The 19,603-nt window shown below is 34.1% G+C and overlaps 1 protein-coding gene across 1 annotated transcript; it reads right to left on the bottom strand.

The window, feature by feature from the left end:
* Positions 1 to 2,627: 2,627 nt before the first annotated feature.
* LOC105162135 (uncharacterized) lies at positions 2,628 to 5,347 on the bottom strand. The gene is made up of 2 exons (XM_011080094.3): positions 4,835 to 5,347; positions 2,628 to 3,398 (listed from the first exon to the last, which is right to left on the bottom strand). Exons 1-2 carry the CDS (start codon positions 5,028 to 5,030, stop codon positions 2,845 to 2,847), a joined length of 750 nt encoding a protein of 249 aa, XP_011078396.1. The 5' UTR covers positions 5,031 to 5,347; the 3' UTR covers positions 2,628 to 2,844.
* Between the last annotated feature and the right edge of the window lie 14,256 nt (positions 5,348 to 19,603).

The raw sequence follows: 19,603 nt of genomic DNA, 5'->3' as shown, positions 1-19,603 counted from the left end.
TTTTCAAAGGTAATGTTTTCCTATAGACAACGCCAATGATGTGGTTGAGATTTTGATGAAAGGATGAAAAGAGAATTTTAACTTCGACACAATAATCACTAGGTGAAATTAATTCTAGAGTGAGAATTTTTGGGAAAGAAGGTGTTATGTATGGTCAAATCAATGAATTGTAAACTTGCTTAAAAAATAATATTTGGGGTATTTATAGTGGTATTGAAATTAAGTAGTATGGTAAGGTGTACGTATTTAGTGTGTGGCTTATATATATAAATTACTTTTTTACCTTTATAAATAAATATTTATTACCAACATACACATCATTTTCTTACCAAATTAACTTATTAGTGAATTTTAATGACACGTTGCCCGTTGGTCAATAAACTAAAACTAATTTCTTAAGTTTCAATAGGTGCAAATTGAGAAATTTAAATAATGAACTTAATTAATTTTATCCAAATGACGGACATATATCAATAAAATTTTAAATAAGAATCTTGAACTAATCCAAATAGTAAACCAATAATATTAATTTATTATAAAATCGAGACAAGTTCAAAATAAAAATGAAGATGTAAGAGTTGGTAAAAATAAATGAAATTAAGTATAATATATCTACCTTTTATTTAGATCTATTAAGTATCATTTTAATTTCCATTTGCATTCAACTTTGATTTGATGAATTTTTAATAATTTGAGTTCAAACAAATTTTATTTATTTCATGTATTAGTCAAATTTAACTAAATTAAGTTAATTTGTATTGTTTTTATTTCCTACATATCAAGTTAAGTTTTGCTTAATTTGATCGTAAACTTAATTTTGAGCAATTACAAAATCGCCATGGAAAACTCTAGCATATTTGATCAAAATTTCAATACGTAATTAATATAAATAAAATATGTAATGAAATGATTGTATACTATTTATTTTCTTAAATATTAAATATTTTAATCGATTAAGTTTACTGAAAGTTTACAAATGCAATAATTTTAAAGTAATGAATAAATGAACATTTTGGGGCTTAAATTATATCAATGCCCATGGGTATTTTAGAGTATTAAGTCATTATCCATACCCATAAATATTTCAGGGTATTAGACCCTATCCACACCCACTCATTTAATTTAATGATCTAGGATAGGGTAAGATATTTTACCCATTTGAGAGGGTATTTGTTGTGAAAATTGTATGATTTATATTTATAATCATATCTCAAAACAGCTTTACATATAAAATTATCATTATATAAATTATCACAATTACATATAGTAAGAAAATGAACAAAATAAACTTAGAAATTAGAAAAGTTACACCGATGGAGAGTCACGACACTTATCGCTGACCTAAAGCCATGATTGCCTCCATACGTGCAGGTTTTAACGGTTACCCATGACTCCAGGATAAAATCTCATTAGCTCTCAGCAGTGTCTCATCTTATGTGCACGACAACGAGGAGACTAGGAATTTATATTAAGTGGAGTAACTAAAACTCATAATATTATAATAAATCCAATTATAAATAGGCCACATAAATATATAAAATGTAACGGTCAAATACTTATTAAACCTTATAAAATCACAATTAAATTATTATAATAATGAGACCATAAACTTCAAAGATCAAATAAAATATTAGAAATAATTTGATAATTTAAAAAATTTTAAAGTTTATTTCCAACGGGTACGAGTATAGAACTCAAAAATTATTTTTTAGAAATAGATAAAATAATACTATACCCATTATCAAGCCTGCCCTTCCCCTTCTAAATATCCCTTTTGAGGAGATATTTATGCATATTGTCATCGTTCCAAATTTTCAATCTATGCTAACAAGTGTGCAATTACTATTTCATCCGTCATTGGACTCCCTTTACATGGCTATTGTTGAGGGGCAATTTGGAAATATCGGTCTTTTGGGATGAAAATTCTTTCTTACATACCCTCAATATTATTCTTATTCCCCATCAAAAGCCCAAGAAGATGAGATGGAGAAATGCACCTCAATGATGGAACCTTATTTCTGTAAAAGATGAATTATGGATTCGACTACCAGAAGGGTTAGAGAATCAACTTTTAATCCTTCTTTTATAAGAAAGAGATAATTGCACTCTCATTCCTTGAGATTTGACGTATTTATATATAGACTCCTGTTATTTGAAAAACTATATTTAGTACCCTTAAAGTTTGTTTTGTATAACAAATAGGTTCACCAGTTAATAAAAATTCGTTGAATTTGTTGAAATTGTTAATAAAAAAACCTGAATGATAATTCATATTCACTCCTAATTGGCTTATTGCAGGTCAAACAAATTTTTTGTGACTTAACTACTCTCCTCACACGTATTAACATGTGAAGATGTGTATACATAAAAAAATTATTAAATATACAATAAATGAGTAATAAGTCAATAGGTAGTAAACATGGGCTTTTATCCAATTTTTTATTAATACCATCAAATTTGGTTAATTTTAACTAACGAAAGGATTTATGTGTTAGATAGAAGCAAACCTCATGAGTACCAAATGTAATTTTCTAAACCACAGAGAGCTTATGTGTAACTAACCAAAATGATGAAACGCAAATCAAGTTAGAATGGTTAGAGCTAGATTGTGTTGCAATGGAGATGAGTTCAGAAGAATTTCACAGCCGGTAAACCAATAAGCATTATTAGTCCACAAACAAGTCGCAAACATCAAATTCTCAGTCCAACAAATGAAATACAACCAAAACAAATGATCCCATCACACGCCTATGCATGCGCACAATCAACATTATGAACGCCACAACTAGAAGTATACGTAAGTGATGATACCAATAAATCATCTACTTCATCTATAAAAGAAGTCTAGATCATGAGGCCAAAGGCGATGGACGCAAACATGATAAATGGAGCACTTATAGTTGTGAGGGTAGCAGAGTTGGAAGGCGGCGGTGGGCTCACCTCCGATGGAGGGGAAGGTGGAGGACTGGATCCGGGGGATGCTCCTGGAGTCGGTGATGGAGGAGGAGTGGCACTGCCGCTAGGCGTGGGAGCTGATGATGGTGCTCCTGGTGCTGATGGTGAAGGTGATGGAGCTCCTGGTGCTGACGGTGAAGGTGATGGTGAAAGTGATCCTGACGGTGCCGGCGTTGGAGCTGGAGAGGGCGGTGTGGTAGGGGAAGACGGTGCAGGAGCCGGAGCTGTAGGGGTTGAGGCAGCAGTTACATTGATAGCCAGTTTTTGTCCCAAGGAACAATGCTGGCCGAATGTGCAAATGTAGTGATGCTCGCCGGTGGAGTTGAGAGTGAAACTGGCCGGGCCGACTGTTGCGAGCGCAATGGGGCTGTTGGAGCTGCATCCGTCATATCCTGCCTTTGTCACATAGGCGGCATCGTGTAGCCCTGTGCTGAAGTTGAACACTGCAACAGTAGCCAAATTATTACATGTTAGAAGGCAGTTGATCCCATAACTCCACTCTATTTGGGCCATGTTATTTTACAGTAAACTGCTCTTCCATTGCATAATCAATGCAGTGTATTAGAATTCCAACCATCTTAATTGGTTATGAATTCATAGATTGAGCTCAAGTTACAGGAATTGGTCCAAAATTTATTGATATTTTGAATCAAAAAACCAAGCGGCAATTTTAAAATTGTTATTGAAAATAAACGTTAAATGACATCGGCCTTACGATCACAACATAATTACTAGCAACAAGAACTGAGTTATCTCTATAAGTGACACGTACGTATCGACAACGATTACTTATCGTCACAATACATCAGCAACAAACGTTTGTCACTAATTATTTATACTGAGGACTTTTATAAAACAGAAAACTCGTTATTGTGTAATAAAAAAATTATTATCACTTAACATATATAATCACCAAAGTAAAATTATCATTTAATTTTTTATCAGTAATTTTTTCTGTATTTTAAAAGCTGTTAAATAGTTAACTTTACTTAAAAGAAAATACATAAGTATATGTGAAATTAAAAAAAAGTCAAAGAGTAACCCCACAAGATATCTCCAGATCCATCCATTCAGATGGAACTTCCTGTCCTAACGAAATTATTCCAATATTCTAAATTGATAATTCCTATTTTTCAGAAGACCTCTCCAAATAAAATTTTATTTTTCAAAGGAAAATTTTCCTTCTCAAAATTGGATTTTTTCAGGGCATAAAAAATACACATAATTCTTTTATTTTATTTTATTTCATATCTTATCTAAAACTCTTGTAATATGAAGGCAAATACGAAACTGTAAATATTGGGATAATTTGGTCAATAATTTACGAAAATTTTACTATTAATTTTTCATACGTATGGTTTAATTAGTCTGTAATTATTAATTGACAAAATTACATTTTTAGCCCCATAAAAGAGGAGTTCTAACACTTTTAATCTTTTATTTTATAAAAATTTTGAAGTGGTGTCAAGATTGAAAGAATTCAACATATTTATTCATATATTTTAAGGAATTTGTAAATTTTCAGACGGTAAGAATTCGTACATTTGTTTGTGTCCTTATTGTCTATTTTTCTTTAATAGAAATTAATCTTTTAAATTTTTTTAATTTTAAAATCATTTTAAAAATCTCGTAAAATGAAGAAAGCGTCGAACTTTTTTATTTTAGGAGAAGTAAAAAGTGGTGATATGTAAGAGTATAGTTTTGCCTTATTGATCATTTACATATGCAACCATAAAAAGTAATTAAAAGAAAATAGTTGAGAAACGTCACATATTTAAGGATCTAAATTAATTCTTGAAAAAAATAAGGAAATTCGAAATTTTGAACGAAATCTAACATTACCTGAAAATAAGTAGAGAGAGAGAGAGAGATTTATTACCCAGAACATCTCCGACTTTGAATTCATGCTGAGAAGCCCAGGTGGAGTACGCGACGGGGCCGCCGGGAGGAATCGTCCAGCCCAAGCTGTCGCCGACCACATATGTGGCTGCATCGGCGTTTCCGACCAGCTGACCGAACACCGCCGCCGCCGCCAGCAGCACTGCAGCCAAAAGCAACCGGCGATTGAATGCCATGATAATAGAATGAATTAGTTGAGTTATAGTGTTCTCTGGTCGTCCCTGAAACTGAATCTGAATGCTGATTTTTCCAAAGTACAAGTTTGATTGGTGTTTGTGGACTGGGGCTGCTGCTTTTTCAACTGTCCAATATCAATACAGCCACCACACCCTATTGTGTATGCGGTAGCCCGTGTGGAAAAGTCCCACGTAGAGAGAGAGAGAGAGTGGCTAAATTGACTGCAGCTAAGAGCTAACTCAAAACATATACATGTATTTATATAGTAAGAATGGGGTTGATGAGAGAGAGAGAGAGAATGGGGTTGATGTGGGGGGGACTGGGTCTGACAAGTGCGGACTAGTTGAACTGCTCAAACACTCAAATTTATGTGGGTAGATAGACTGCTTTATGGAGTGGATTTGATTTTCTTTTTTTTAAATTGGGTAAATTATAAAATAAATTAGAATGAGTCCTTTCTGAAATTGTTATAATTATAAATACTCTTTGTAACAAATATTCTCTTATAATGACTGTCACAAGAGATATTTGTTACAAATATCCTTTTGAAATTACGAATATCCTAACAAACACCCTTATAACGAATGTCATAAGAAGGTATTTATTAAGATCTTTTACATTTTTCAAATGAGAAGAAAATAATTGTAAATAAAATAAATATCAAAACAGCCCGTTATAATTTACCCTAAATTATATTATATTTGAACCAATTTGACTATGCAGTTGAGCAGTTAGAAATGTTTTTGGAGCACAAACATAATTTTTTGTATTACCTAAGAAGTCATTGCAACTACTTTAAATAAGCACTTATCAATTTATTGTTGAAAAAAGAGTTTATATCTTATACGATTTAAATTAAATTGATTTTATCCAAAAGGTTATAAGCAATTGTCTATCAACTTTTGTAGCTAATTATTACAATTATAAACATTAATATGTTTTTCTAAACTCTCCTATTTGATCTTTTTTCTCTTTCAACTTTTGTTTTCAAACATTTAACTTTTACTATTGATTAACTTACAACTTTCTTCACATCTTATTTTTACCGTGTTTAATACAATTTACCCCACTTTGTGATACTGCAAATGAACAAATTACCCCTCAATAAATAAATTAAAATAATTTACCAATGAGGTAAATTGGTTCATTTTGAAAAATACAGGAAGGTAAATTGTTGTATTTTTAAAAAGGGTAAAATACACTTTGCCTTTTGAATTATTTGTCATGTAACATTTACCCCCCTAAACTAATAAATGTAACACTTACCCCCTACAATTAAATTTTTAGATAATATTGCCTTATACTATATATATATAGTTCAAAGAATTTCTTTTTTTAGCAGTTTTGCATTTTATTTTTAATTAAAATTTTCTTAATTGAAAAAATATCTTTTATGTATAGTAAAGTAAAATACAATTAGTGGGTTAAATAATTCAAATTTTAATTTTTTTTACAAACTCAAAGTTAAGTAATGAATGAGTATAATAAATACGCACAAAAAAAATTCATGAGAACATTTTATTAATTTGATAATAAAATTAAGTTATTAACTATTTATTCTTTTAGATAAATATGAGTAATTACACATCGATTTTCTGAACATATTTTCCTTAAAAAATATGATTAAATATATTTATTTATTTATTTTAAAAAATATTTAGCTTTTGGTTAAGCATATATATTATTCAATTTCTTTTAAGAAGCATATATGAGCTGTTGGTTATATTATATTATTGTATGTCTACTATATATATATTGATTTATACTCTATTTTTAATTTAAATTCTTTATTTATTAAAAAAATTAATTAAAAATAATTTGATGATGATTTAGTAGGCAAAATACTAAAATATATTGAAAATAATATAGTTGTTCAAGGTATGAGGGGCATTTTTATTCAACCAAGGGGGTAAGTGTTACATTTATTAGTTTATGGGTAAATGTAATATAACGAATAATTTAGGGGGATAAAGTGTATTTTACCCATTTAAAAACACATGGAGATAAATTATTATTATTATTTTTTCATAAGAGGTAATTTACTCATTCACAATATCACAAGAAAATTGCTTCCATTTTCCCCTATTTTCCAGGGTAAAGTAGAAATTATTGCAAACACGCCTTTAACCCATTTTTCCAACAATCATTTTCAAAATTAAATTTCGTTGAAGTCACATTTTGGTAAAAGCTACAATTGATAGCTTTATTAATCCCAATGCTATAATTCTTTGTATAATTATCTAATATGTCCATTAAATAATTTTTTATTTCCTTTTTAACCTTAAAAATGTGATTAATTTCAAAATGTAACTATAATTTATATTTACATAATCAAATATAAAATTATAAATCTCAAGCCATTATCATTTTGTTTAAATCAATTATTCCAAAATAGCTTTGACCTTAAACTAAATTTTCCAAATGGAGATATACAACAAAATTAAATCATATATTATAATAACATTATTATATAATACTATAATTTTTTTAGCAAAATATTATAGTTCCATAATTTATTTAAATGGGGATGGCGGGATGAAATAGTCGAAACCCTCACGTTCTTTTTTCTTTTATTTGAAGCGATGAGCTATTATTATTTGAAATAAATCAACTGTAATAATTTATGTCGAATATCAACACCTAACAAAGATATTACATCAATCATACATTGATCAATAATATCAAATAAATGAAATATAGACAATTCTTATTATTACAGTAGACAATATCTACCATACAATAGAACAAAATCTCATGCATATAACGAAGTTCGAATTCATAATTTTTAAAATCATGATAACTTCACCAACTGAACTAGATTTTATTGGTGTCCAAAACACTCCGTTGTTACTGACAAGTTGGATATGGACGGGGAGGAGCGAGCATGTGAGGGGAGCTCTCACACCAAATCCAGACAAATAAACACTTGTCCGAGTCTTAATTGGATGGCTACTTTCTTACTTCAATAGCTCACCATCTCTTATGTTCTTGGTCAGTTTCTAAATTCCCAACTTCTATGGCACTGAGCTCATTAGAAAAAAATTAATATTGGCTTCAATTTTAATAATTAAGGGCCAAAAATCGTGATAAATAATTTTTATTAATCATGATGCAAAAATAATTATTTTTTACGAAAAAAAAAATTATTTGCTATGGTTAAAAATCATGGTAAAAATATTTGTTATGACAAAATGCTTTAGCCACCCTCGCAGATACCATGACCAACAACCCTTACATAGTCATGGTCAATGTATTTACTACGGTTATTTATTTTTAACCATGACTAATGTTGTATTTTTTGTAGTGGTTATTCTTTTATTCAATGTGTTCTTGATTTAAATTATTAATATATTAAAATAATTTTAAATTTAAATACGCTCAATGATATAATATTTCATGTCAATTCAATTAGCATAATAAATTTAGTTTATTTCTGTCTTTCAAAAGAAAAAGTCATATCCCAAAGCAGATTAAGGATTGACAACAAGACGAGTTTAGGACAATTTTTTAGTCTGATTCAAAATTCATTCTATTTTAATCTTTATAAAATTCAAAATCCATCTTGATCCACTTTCGGACGTGACGTCTTCCGATCCCAGTTGGACTCAAAATCCGTCGCGCCTGTCCCGCATTTGTCCCCACGACAATCAGCGTCGCAAAATTAACAATTGACGACCTTTGAAAGCATCATTTGTGTAATATTATGACATCTATCATAATTCAATAAACACTCCGATGAGATATTCATGAGAGACCATTTTAATTATCGTCCCAAATTTATTTATTGCAATTTACATAAAAAGCAGTTGTTTTGTTGATTACATTACATAACTCATTCATCGACTTTAAAACAAATTCACTTTTAGTCATCTCTAGGATATTGACGGAAAAAAAAAAAAAAAAACCACGTGCAAATCACATGGCCGTTTTCCTTCATTTTAAGATAACGTCTACGTAACTCGCATATCTTTTTTTCCGTCAATTTCCTAATAGAAGTCAGCGGGAGAACTGCAAATGAATCTTTTTGCAAGTTATGTACTATTTTTAAAAATTCGTACACAACGGGATAAGAAATGCACTCAACTTAGATTATAGGACGAAAAATACAATTTCTTTTAATTATACATTTATCATTTCTGAAAATAAAAAAGAGAAAACATAATTAAAACACACATTTCCGGGTGAAATACGAAATCTTTAATTTATACACCTTAAAATATTATTATGAAATATTGGATTTGAAATATATATAAGTATTGTACTATTTTCTATATTTAGCACTTAGTCTAACATGATGTTCAAATTTGAAGTTGTACATAATGAAGAGTCCTGTTTGGCGTTGATTGAAATATTCAACTATATTCTGTTGAAATGCTGACTGTGTCACCACTGTTGAACTTCTCCAATTGACTCTTTCATGTGCACTACTTAATTATTAGTTGGCTCGTTTGGACCAGCCATTTTTATTTTATTTTATTATTTATCTTGAATTCTTACATATATATATATATATATATATATATATTTACCTCAACCAAGTCATGGATATTTTAAATATTTGTTTCTGTTTTTATAAACACACAATTCAATATGTTTTAACTTAGGAATAATGATGTGGCTCTTTCTTTCTCTTAAATTTGGTGTAATTGTACGTAAATTCTCTGTTTAAAAAGTTATATCTAGTACCCTTTATGTTTGTTTTTGCCTAATAAAAAGATCCTTCTGTTATTCAAAGTCACAAAATTTGCTGATATTTACAAAAAATTTGAATGAAAATATATATTTACCCCTAATTGACATATTACTGACTTACTTCGGGTTGAACAATTTTTTTTCTAGTCAAATTAGCCGTCTATATTTTCACACGCTAATGCATATGAAGATGTATATATATATATATATATATCATCACCTTTATAATGTAGTTTGATCATAAAATATTTGTTTGACCTACAATAAATCAGTAATAAGTCAATCAAAATTAAATATGGATTTTTCATTGAATTGTATTCTTAGTATTAGCAAATTCGGTTTGAATTATCACTAATATAGGGATTTATTTGTTAGATAAAAAACAATACTTCAGAAATACTAAATGTAATTTTTCAAATCACATGGAGTTTATGTGTAATTATATCAAATCTCAGAGGCAGATAGTTTAAGTATCCCTATAACTTAGTCTTATTTGTTTTGTATTAATATAAAAAAATATAAAACTAACACCTTTTAACCTAGTCTTATTTATTTTATATTAATGTAAAAAATATAAAACTAACACATACTATTAAGGGATAGTTACACCGCCCTCCTTGGAGGCTTGGTGTAATTATTTGTAGATTCCATATGATTTAAAAAATTATACCTAATACCCTTGACATTTGTATCTATCCAATAATTTCGTTAACAAAATTCAAGAAATTTGTCGACATCAATAAAAAAAATTAAATGAAAATTCATATTTATCTTTAATTGATTTATTACATATCAACAGATATTTTCTGACCAAACTATCATATACACAAAACCTTTCTTTTATAAACAGAGGTAATAAAATTCGAACATAAGACCTCTTGTTTGGTCTACTTTTGATACCATATTAATTAACCACATTATTTAAAAATTAAACTGCTAGAGATGATAATTTATTTGCTAATTCCACACAATTCCATCTCACAAACACTCAAAGAATAATGGTCAAAGTGAAATGGTCTACTACAGAAAATCACGTAGCCTATATACAGTAGAAATAAACAAATTATGTATTAAATTAATTTAAAATATAAATAATTAATTTAATTAATATTCTAATATATATTTTTTTATCAAATTAATGGCAGACAAGTATCAAAATGAAGTGTTTCGATCAATTAAATCATATTTTGCTGTCAAAGAGTCGAGCCAATTAGACGGCGCCACATGAAACTACTCATGTACTTTCCAAGCAAATCAAGACAATAATTTGATATTTATCTCTTTAAAAAAATAATATTAAAGAGATAATGATAAATTGGCCAATAATGTTATTCCAAATATTTAATGAATTTATCTTTTTAAAGTAAATTATAAAGAAATAATACCAAAGATGTTCAAGTATATCACAACTCTACCCCTTTTGGCACCTATATTAAGGCCAAAGGGTTCCTTGAAACTTATTCAACACACACAAAGAATGAAAGGTAAAGCTAGAGAAGAAGCTCAAGAAAATCCTCTCTACGTTCTAAATCTCAAGAATATTCAAAGCACTCAAGGCGGAGTCGAGTCTTTCGTTGAATGTGCACAATAAATTATAATATTTAATTTGAGATTAAAGGCGCATAACCTTAGAATCAATATTATAAATATCGAAATAAATTCTCAAAGAGATTCAAGTTGCAATTTGATACAATAAAAATTTAGAAAATAGTTATACCAATTCAAGAAGGGAAGGAGTTCCAAAAATTAGAGGAAAAAGATAGAATTTTATTTTGAAATGCAGTGCATTTCTTCGTCTGAGTCTGAATAACTATGTTTTCGTACCTTCTTTTTAAATTCAAAGTGGATATTCCTACATGAATCTCAACAATCACTTGTTCTGATTCTACATATTGATCATTTTGAACTTAAAGAAAACTTTGGGGTGAAATGTTTATATTATGTCAAATAGCTTCACTTTCAATAGTTACATACAATTTTATAGAACATAGAAACGCGAGATGCCCATGTCGAGTACGTGTCGGATAAACTAAATTCTTATTGAATTTTATTTTTCTATTAGAAGGAGCTCGCACATGTTCTGCAATACCCCTCGTAAATATTCTGTTGGTACGAAAAATTCTTAATGTTAATTGAGTACCCGGTTCCTCAATCCATTGGTCTGCAACAATACCTACAGCTTCTCTGAATTCAACCAGGTCGCCACGAGTAGGACTTCGGCCATAACATAATCGACAGATCCAAGATGTACTCCTACAAGTAAAAGGAGTTCGAATAGTTGTTGGTTGTGTTCTCCTTCATTTCATTTTTTTTATTCCCACTAGATATAGTGCAAATGTGCTAGTACAAACATGAGTATCTTGTGCCATTCGGCTCAATCTTAATTACTAAAAACAATATATCCTAACAACTTAATCATATCTTCTATCATCTATATATCTATAGCATAATATATATATAATAATACTAGTGGATTAACAATATATATATATATATATATATATATCATCCAATTATGAATTTTGATGTTCTGCCACTAAATAAATGTTTTGTCCAAAACATATCTAAAAATTAAAGCCAAACATTCATCCTTACCCAACTTCATCTCCAAGACAGTCATTTTCGGAGGAGAAAACAATCCAGAAAGAAGACGTGGACAGTTGTAGAACACCACGTGGACCATTCTAAAATGTAGCCTTTGAGATGGTTAAGTAGAAGATAAAACGAAAAGCATCAAAGTCCAAGATTTATTGCTTAAATTCAAACCCCAATTATGCACCACTACTTATTTACTTCATTAATTGATCATGCATTATTCAAACTAAGTTATGTTTGTGTCTCCTTTTGATTTAATTATTTAAATACTTTCTTTTTTTGTAAATTATAAATATAATTTTTGATATTGCAGTTGTAATTATAAATAATTAATATTTTTTTTCTACAAATACACTCCTTATATTGAGACATGATCAAGGAGTGTGCTTAAATTTAGCAAAGGGTACAAGGTATTGGAGTAATTTGAATGGCCTGAAGGAACATTTAGAGCTTGTTTGGTTGTATTTTTAATCAGATTATTTTTACTTTTCATTATTTGGGTAATTGGGATTTTGTTTGGTCAAGCTATTTTCATTGAGAATGCATTCCTATTTTAATCTTGATTTTTTGAAATTATAGGTCACATGAGTTGGTTATACTTGTCTTATCTTGTCAGCATGCCTTTTCTTATTTCAAATCAAATAAAATTGCTTTCTTTCCCAACCATTTTGGTCAACCTTCATAATTAATTTATGTTACACCAAAAATACATATACCTATATTCTTAATTCTCACACCTATATACTTATATTTGAAATAACTAATCCAAATATATTTTCAATTTTCACGCAGAAACCAATAAAATATTTTTACACAAATACAATTGTTAGAAACTGAAAATAAAAATAAAAACACAACCAGACGGGCTCTTATTCTGCTGTCGTCTCACAAAAGAAAAAGAAGAATAAATGTAGCATAGGCTAAGCTTGGATTTTCCAAATGAATCTCCAATCGAGGATAAATCAACTTACAATTGCTCAACGGATATCGAGCAGAAGCCAAACACATGGACGGTGGACACTCACACATCCTCCTCCGCCGCCCTGCATCAGAAACATCCCCAAACCTTATGCTTCAACTGCTTAAGGATAACGCTCATCGTGGGGATCGGGTTGGAATGCATTCGCCATGCAAACAATCACACTTTCCAAGGAATTTAACATTACCAATCTCACCCAAATTGCATTCCATTTGATATAAATGGAAAAGAGACAGAAGAGACACAAGCCATGATGAGGGAAACAAATTGGCCTATGGGGGGTAAGTAAAAGTGGATTGGGAAGTTGAAATAACACGATTGAGAACCCTTTTAAGCCAATTAGCAATTGCTTTAGAGGAGATTTTATAGACCACATTGCAAAGGCTGATCAATTGAAATTGAGATAATGATTCAGGGGAAGCACACTTTGGAATGAGAACAATATTCGTATGATTTAAGGACTATTAAAACAACAATCGTTCATAAATGAAACAACACACTGGGAAACAGTATCACCTATCACATGCTAGTATTTTGGAAGAAAAGGGAAGAGGCGTGTATCCGGACAGATGGTGAATTTTGACAAGTCTGGGATGGTGTGTAGCCCAAATGTGGGTGTTGAGCGTCAAGTACGACTGACAGATATTCTCAATGTGAGTGTGGTAAAAAAATTGGAGAAATATTTGGAGTTGTCGTGTGTGTTGGGTTGGGCCAAGAAAGAAGTTTTTCAAGGGATGAGAGGCGGGATTTGGAAAAAGCTGATGGTGTGGAAAGAGAAGTTGCTGTCAAATACGGGCAAAGAAATCCTCATCAAGGAATATGGACTCTCTAAATTCTCTCTGTTCTCTCTCACATACTACTACACCTAAAAATACATACACTTCAAACAGAATTCACGTTGACGTCACGACCGACGAGCATGAAGACGATATGGTGGCGGGGATAGATGGCGGTGAGTTGGGGAATGTTGTTGACGAACATAGAGGGCAGGCGAACAACAACAACACAGCAACGACCGATGACCGTTTGGATGGGGAAGATGCGCCGACAATTAATCTGTCCCCCATGGAGTTTCAATTTGCAGATTTTATTGTTTTGGCCAATAGAGTAATCGACAAAGGGGATGACGAATCTGTTCACACACTGAACGATCTCCACCAGCGTTGGACAGTGAAATATGGAGAAGGCGACAGGAATCCGCAGGAGCTACTGTTTCACCGTTTGGTGCGCTTGACGGCTGAACAGGCGGCGGAGCATCCTCCTTGCTTGGCGCCGTCGCTGCAGATCTCTGAAAATAGGGCTGCTGCAGATTTGAATCTTAGGGTTTCTATGGCGCCGCTAGCGGCACGAGATGAAGCTGCCATGGTTGCCCAGACTCCCACGGTTTTGAATCGTCCATTGATGACAGAAAATCAGCAACCTTCGCTGCAAGTTTCATCTGCTCACCCGCCGATGATGCTGTCGGAACTGCCGACGCTGTTTCTGTTGTGCACGTGACTGCAGATGCCACATCACAATTACCGACATCTTCGCCCATCGAAATCTTCGTCGGTAATGTGCCACTACAGCCTTGTTTGAACTTCATGAATTATTATGATAAAATTACCAATATTTTCCATAATTCGTCTCGAAAAATATTGACCTATGTGCCACCTATGATGCAAAATGGTGAAATTATTGTACGGTCCACGTTGAATATGGTTCGAGATGGTTCACATTGCTGGAATGCGACAGCAGTGGGTTATTTTTTGGGCAAAAGACCGTATTTTCATCACGTAAAGGACTACGTCAAATCTATCTGGCCATTGTTAGCAGAAGTCACGGCCACGACAAATGAATTTTTCTTCTTCCGATTCAAAACTATAGTGGCAATGGAAGAAGTTATAGAGGGTGGACCATGGTTTTTTCAAGGACAACCAATCGTGTTGCAGAAATGGGAGGGCATGGTCCTACGTAAACTGAAACATACCCAAGTCCCAGTTTGGGTTAAACTTCGACACTTGCCAGTTGAATTGTTGACTAATGATGGCTTGAGTACGGTGGCAAGTGGCATTGGACAACCTCTTTATCCGAATGCGATCACACGTGCATGCACGAGACTGGATAACCTCGTGTATGTGTCATGCTTGACATAAATGTCAAACTCCCAAAGCATTTGATTATTATGTCGCCAACAGAGGAAGGTGGAGAAATTACATGCAAAGTTGACGTAGAATACAAGTGGCTGTCCCCTAAATGCACCACTTGCATGAGCCTCGAGCATGCCACGAAAGATTGCCCTTCCATGAAAGTACTAAAACCGCCAGTCAATGTTTATGTGCAGAAGGCACGAGTGCAGCCGCCCATAGCTGAATTGGGTAAGGTTGTGGAGGAAGACAAGAATAACTCATGTGGAGATATTGATCAACAGCCTATCGTATCTGAGACTCCGAGTACCCCTGTCGCACAAGGAGTCAACAAAGGACGGAACAAGGGTAAGGAGTTAGTCATCTTTAATACTTTTGATGCACTTAACTCCCTTGATGATGCAGATGATACCATTCGGGGTCCTAACATAAGCAGCCCCGCCACGGGTGATCCATGTTAAACGCTACTGTGTGGAACGTGCGTGGCCTGAACAAAAGGGACCATCAGCTGGCACTAAAAGACGTAGTAGCTGAGTTCAGGTTACAATTTATTGGCCTTCTTGAAACGCATGTACGAATTACTAATATTGCTCGTATACAATCTTTCTTACTGCCTCAATGGAAGTGGTTTGTTGATCCTGTGTCGGTTGGGAATCATATATGGATTGCATGGGATGACACTATTCTTGATGTTAATGTGATTGAGTTAGGTGATCAATTTGTACACTGTCGTGTAGCTGTTAGAGCACTGCATACGAATGTGATTATTATTGTTGTGTATGGTGCCATTGAAATTACTGAGCGGCGTCAGTTGTGGCGATCACTGGGGGTGCTTGCGGGTCAATGTGTGGATGATCCGTGGATAGTAGGAGGAGATTTTAATGCTGTTCGTGACCTCAGTGAGGTGTGTGGTAATTTTGGTGATATCAGATTGCCGATGGATGAATTTAATGCATGCATACAGGATACAGGATTGCTACAAATGCCCATGCAGGGTGAATAGTACACGTGGCATAACCGGAGTTCGAATTCGCGAAGTTTATGGAAGCGTTTGGATCCGATGCTCATAAATGACATATGGCTTGAGCGTTTCCCTAACTCATACTATTCAAGCCTCACCCCACGCACCTCGAATCATTCACCGCTGGTGCTATGTGGGGATCAACAACAACAACTAGGAGGTATGTTAGATTTGATAATTACCTTACTCTTTCACCATATTTTATTCCCAGTGTGCAGAATGTCTGGAAACACGACATTATTGGAGTGCTTATGTACGCGATTACGTGGAAACTAAAAGCTTTAAAGCCAGTATTCCGACAGCAAAGGCACAATAAACGAGATCTTTCAGAGAATGTACGACTGGCTAAAGGATTCCTTGAGGAAGCTTAGATCTTGGTTAGCTCGGATAGACAAAACGACCTCTTTCTACTCCTGGAACACTGTTGTCGTTTGGTATACGTCAAGGTGGCAAAAATGAAACAAATCATGTTACAGCAGCGAGCTAAGATGCAATCGATGAAGGATGGGGATCAATGCTCACGAGTCTTCTTTTGCAAGATAGCTCAACGACGTGCCACTCGGAGAATCTTGCAAATAAATGATGAACACGGACCACCTACTCAGAGCCAGGAGCGGTTATTCATGAGTTTGTCTCCTTCTATCAGGCTCTGTTAGGCGGAGAAAGACGAAGGCAGGTGATAGATATCCGGTATTTGAGGCCATGGGCTAGACATGTCCTCAATGAGGAGGAAAGGCTTCAGCTCCTTACACCCGTCACTGCAGTTGACGTCAAACAGGCAGTGTTTGACATTGCTAAAGATAAAGCACCTGGACCGGATGGGTTCTCATCGGGTTTTTATAAAGCTGCCTGGCCAATCGTGGGTCCGGAGGTTACGAAGGCAATCTTGGAGTTCTTTACCACGGGAAAACTGCTGAAGCAAATCAACACCACACTTCTGGCACTTATCCCTAAGGTACATACCCCTATGATGGTCACAGATTTTTGCCCTATTTCGTGTTGTAATGTTTTATATAAGATTATTGCCAAACTTATTGTACAAAAGTTGAATAGGGTGTTGGATAAGTTGATAAGCCCTTGTCAGGTGGCCTTTATTCCTAGTCGTAGTATTGGAGACAATATACTGTTAGCATAAGAACTATTTACAGGCTACAATCAGGCGCACCTACCTCCTAGATGTGCACTGAAAGTGGATATTCGAAAAGCTTATGACACGGTAGAATGGGACTTTCTACTTGCAGTGTTACACATGTTTGGATTCCAGACTACGTTCATTAGGTGGATAGAGGAGTATGTCACGACACCCTCGTTTTTCGTCGGGTTGAATGGGAAACCTCATGGTTTCTTTACGGGATCGAGAGGGCTATGACAGGGGGACCCTTTATCGCCATATCTTTTCGTTCTCGTAATGGAGGTTCTGCATTTGATTCTTCCAGACGATTGATCAGGACATGCGTTTTTCTTTTTATTGGAAATGTGAGCCTTCTCGATTATTTCAACTTGGATTTGCAGATGATCTGTTGCTGCTCTGCAAAGCTGATATGGACTCTATAGGGGTCTTTAAGCAGGGGTTGGACCTATTCGCCTCCTGGTCAGGTCTCCGACTTAATGTGCATAAGAGCCATCTTATCATCTCTCAATTTGCACAAGAGATACGGGAGCAGCTGTTAGAGATGCTCGGCTTCCAAGAAGGGCATCTTTCCGATGAGGTACTTGGGACTTCCTCTACTTTCCTCTAGATTATCGTTAACAGACTGTCAGCCTTTATTATTGAAAATTGATCGATGCATTAATTGTTGGGAAGGAATGAGATTATCGTATGCTAGGAGGGTACAAATTATTAAATCTGTCCTTATGGCATTAAGTATATATTAGGCTCTGCATTCATCCTACCTAAAGGTGTTATAAGAGAGATTGAGAAGCGTCTGAGAGCTTTTCTGTGGAAAGGCACAGGGACCAGTGGATATGCCAAAGTAGCATGGAGGGATGTCTGTAGGCCGGCGTTAGAGGGGGATCAGGGCCTACGGGACATTGCTACTTAAAACTGTGCCTTGATGAGCAAGAAGCTGTGTGATGTTATTCGATGTGATAGAACATCAATCTGGGTAGAATGGTTATATAACGGGCAGCTACGTGATAAATCTGTATGGATGGTCACTGATAATGGGGGTTCGTGGGACTGGCGGAAACTCCTTCATCTACGCCCCTTGCTTCGATCGATGGTGGACTATCAGATTGGTGATGAAAATTCATTTTATATGTGGCATGATCCATGGCATCACCCTGGTCCCCTTATTGAGAGATTCCCACAGGGTCCACGTATGCTTGGGCTTTGGATGCCGGACAAGCTCAGCAGTGTTATTATAGAGGGGCAACAGCATTGGCCTCTCATTATGAACATTGAGTGCTTGGATATTTTGCATGCATTGCCAATAATTCGTGGCGAGACAGATCGCATTATTTGGCGATTTGAGATGGGACGACCTACAGTTGCATCTCTTTACCGGCTATTGGACCCACCGGGACCCAAGGTAGGTTGTTCTTCACTACTCTCGGGTTCCCTGAAGATCCCCACGTATAATTTCATCCTATGGCTTGTGATTTTGGGGAAACTATCCACAGCTGATAAACCATGGCTATCATACCTAGGCGCCTGTATATTATGTGATGATGGCGCAATGGAGACACATACTCATCTATTCTTTCGTTGTTGTTATGCCAGAAGATGCCTGACAGCAATTTGGCAGATTATTCGGTTTGAATGGCCTAATAAAGAGTGGTCACGGGACGTTGAGTGGGCTGCAAGGAAATGGAGAGGAAAACATATCATTAACTTGGCTTATCGTGCACTCCTGGCTGTTTGCATTTACCACATTTGGAGGGAAGAAAATTTGAGACGCTTTGAGCATACGAAGCGACCACCGAATATCATAGCCACCATTATTGTGGAAGATACTAGACTGAGGATTATCATAGTTAATTTATCTCGTTCTGTTAGTTCATGTGCGTTATATAAATTATGGCGTATCCCTTGGCCTGTCGAGGGAGAAATCACCAGTTGAGCACTGCTATACTGTACGATCTTATTTTATTAATGAAACTTACATTTACCCAAAAAAAAAAAAATCCTCGTCAAGGCAGTCCTCTAATCTGCCCCCA

Source organism: Sesamum indicum, linkage group LG5 (genome assembly GCF_026168435.1).
Source record: "Sesamum indicum cultivar Baizhima isolate 11 linkage group LG5, ASM2616843v1, whole genome shotgun sequence".
Classification (NCBI taxonomy): Eukaryota; Viridiplantae; Streptophyta; class Magnoliopsida; order Lamiales; family Pedaliaceae; genus Sesamum; species Sesamum indicum.
The sequence above is the reverse complement of the archived record's forward strand: the minus strand, read 5'-3'. Positions and strand labels throughout refer to the sequence as shown.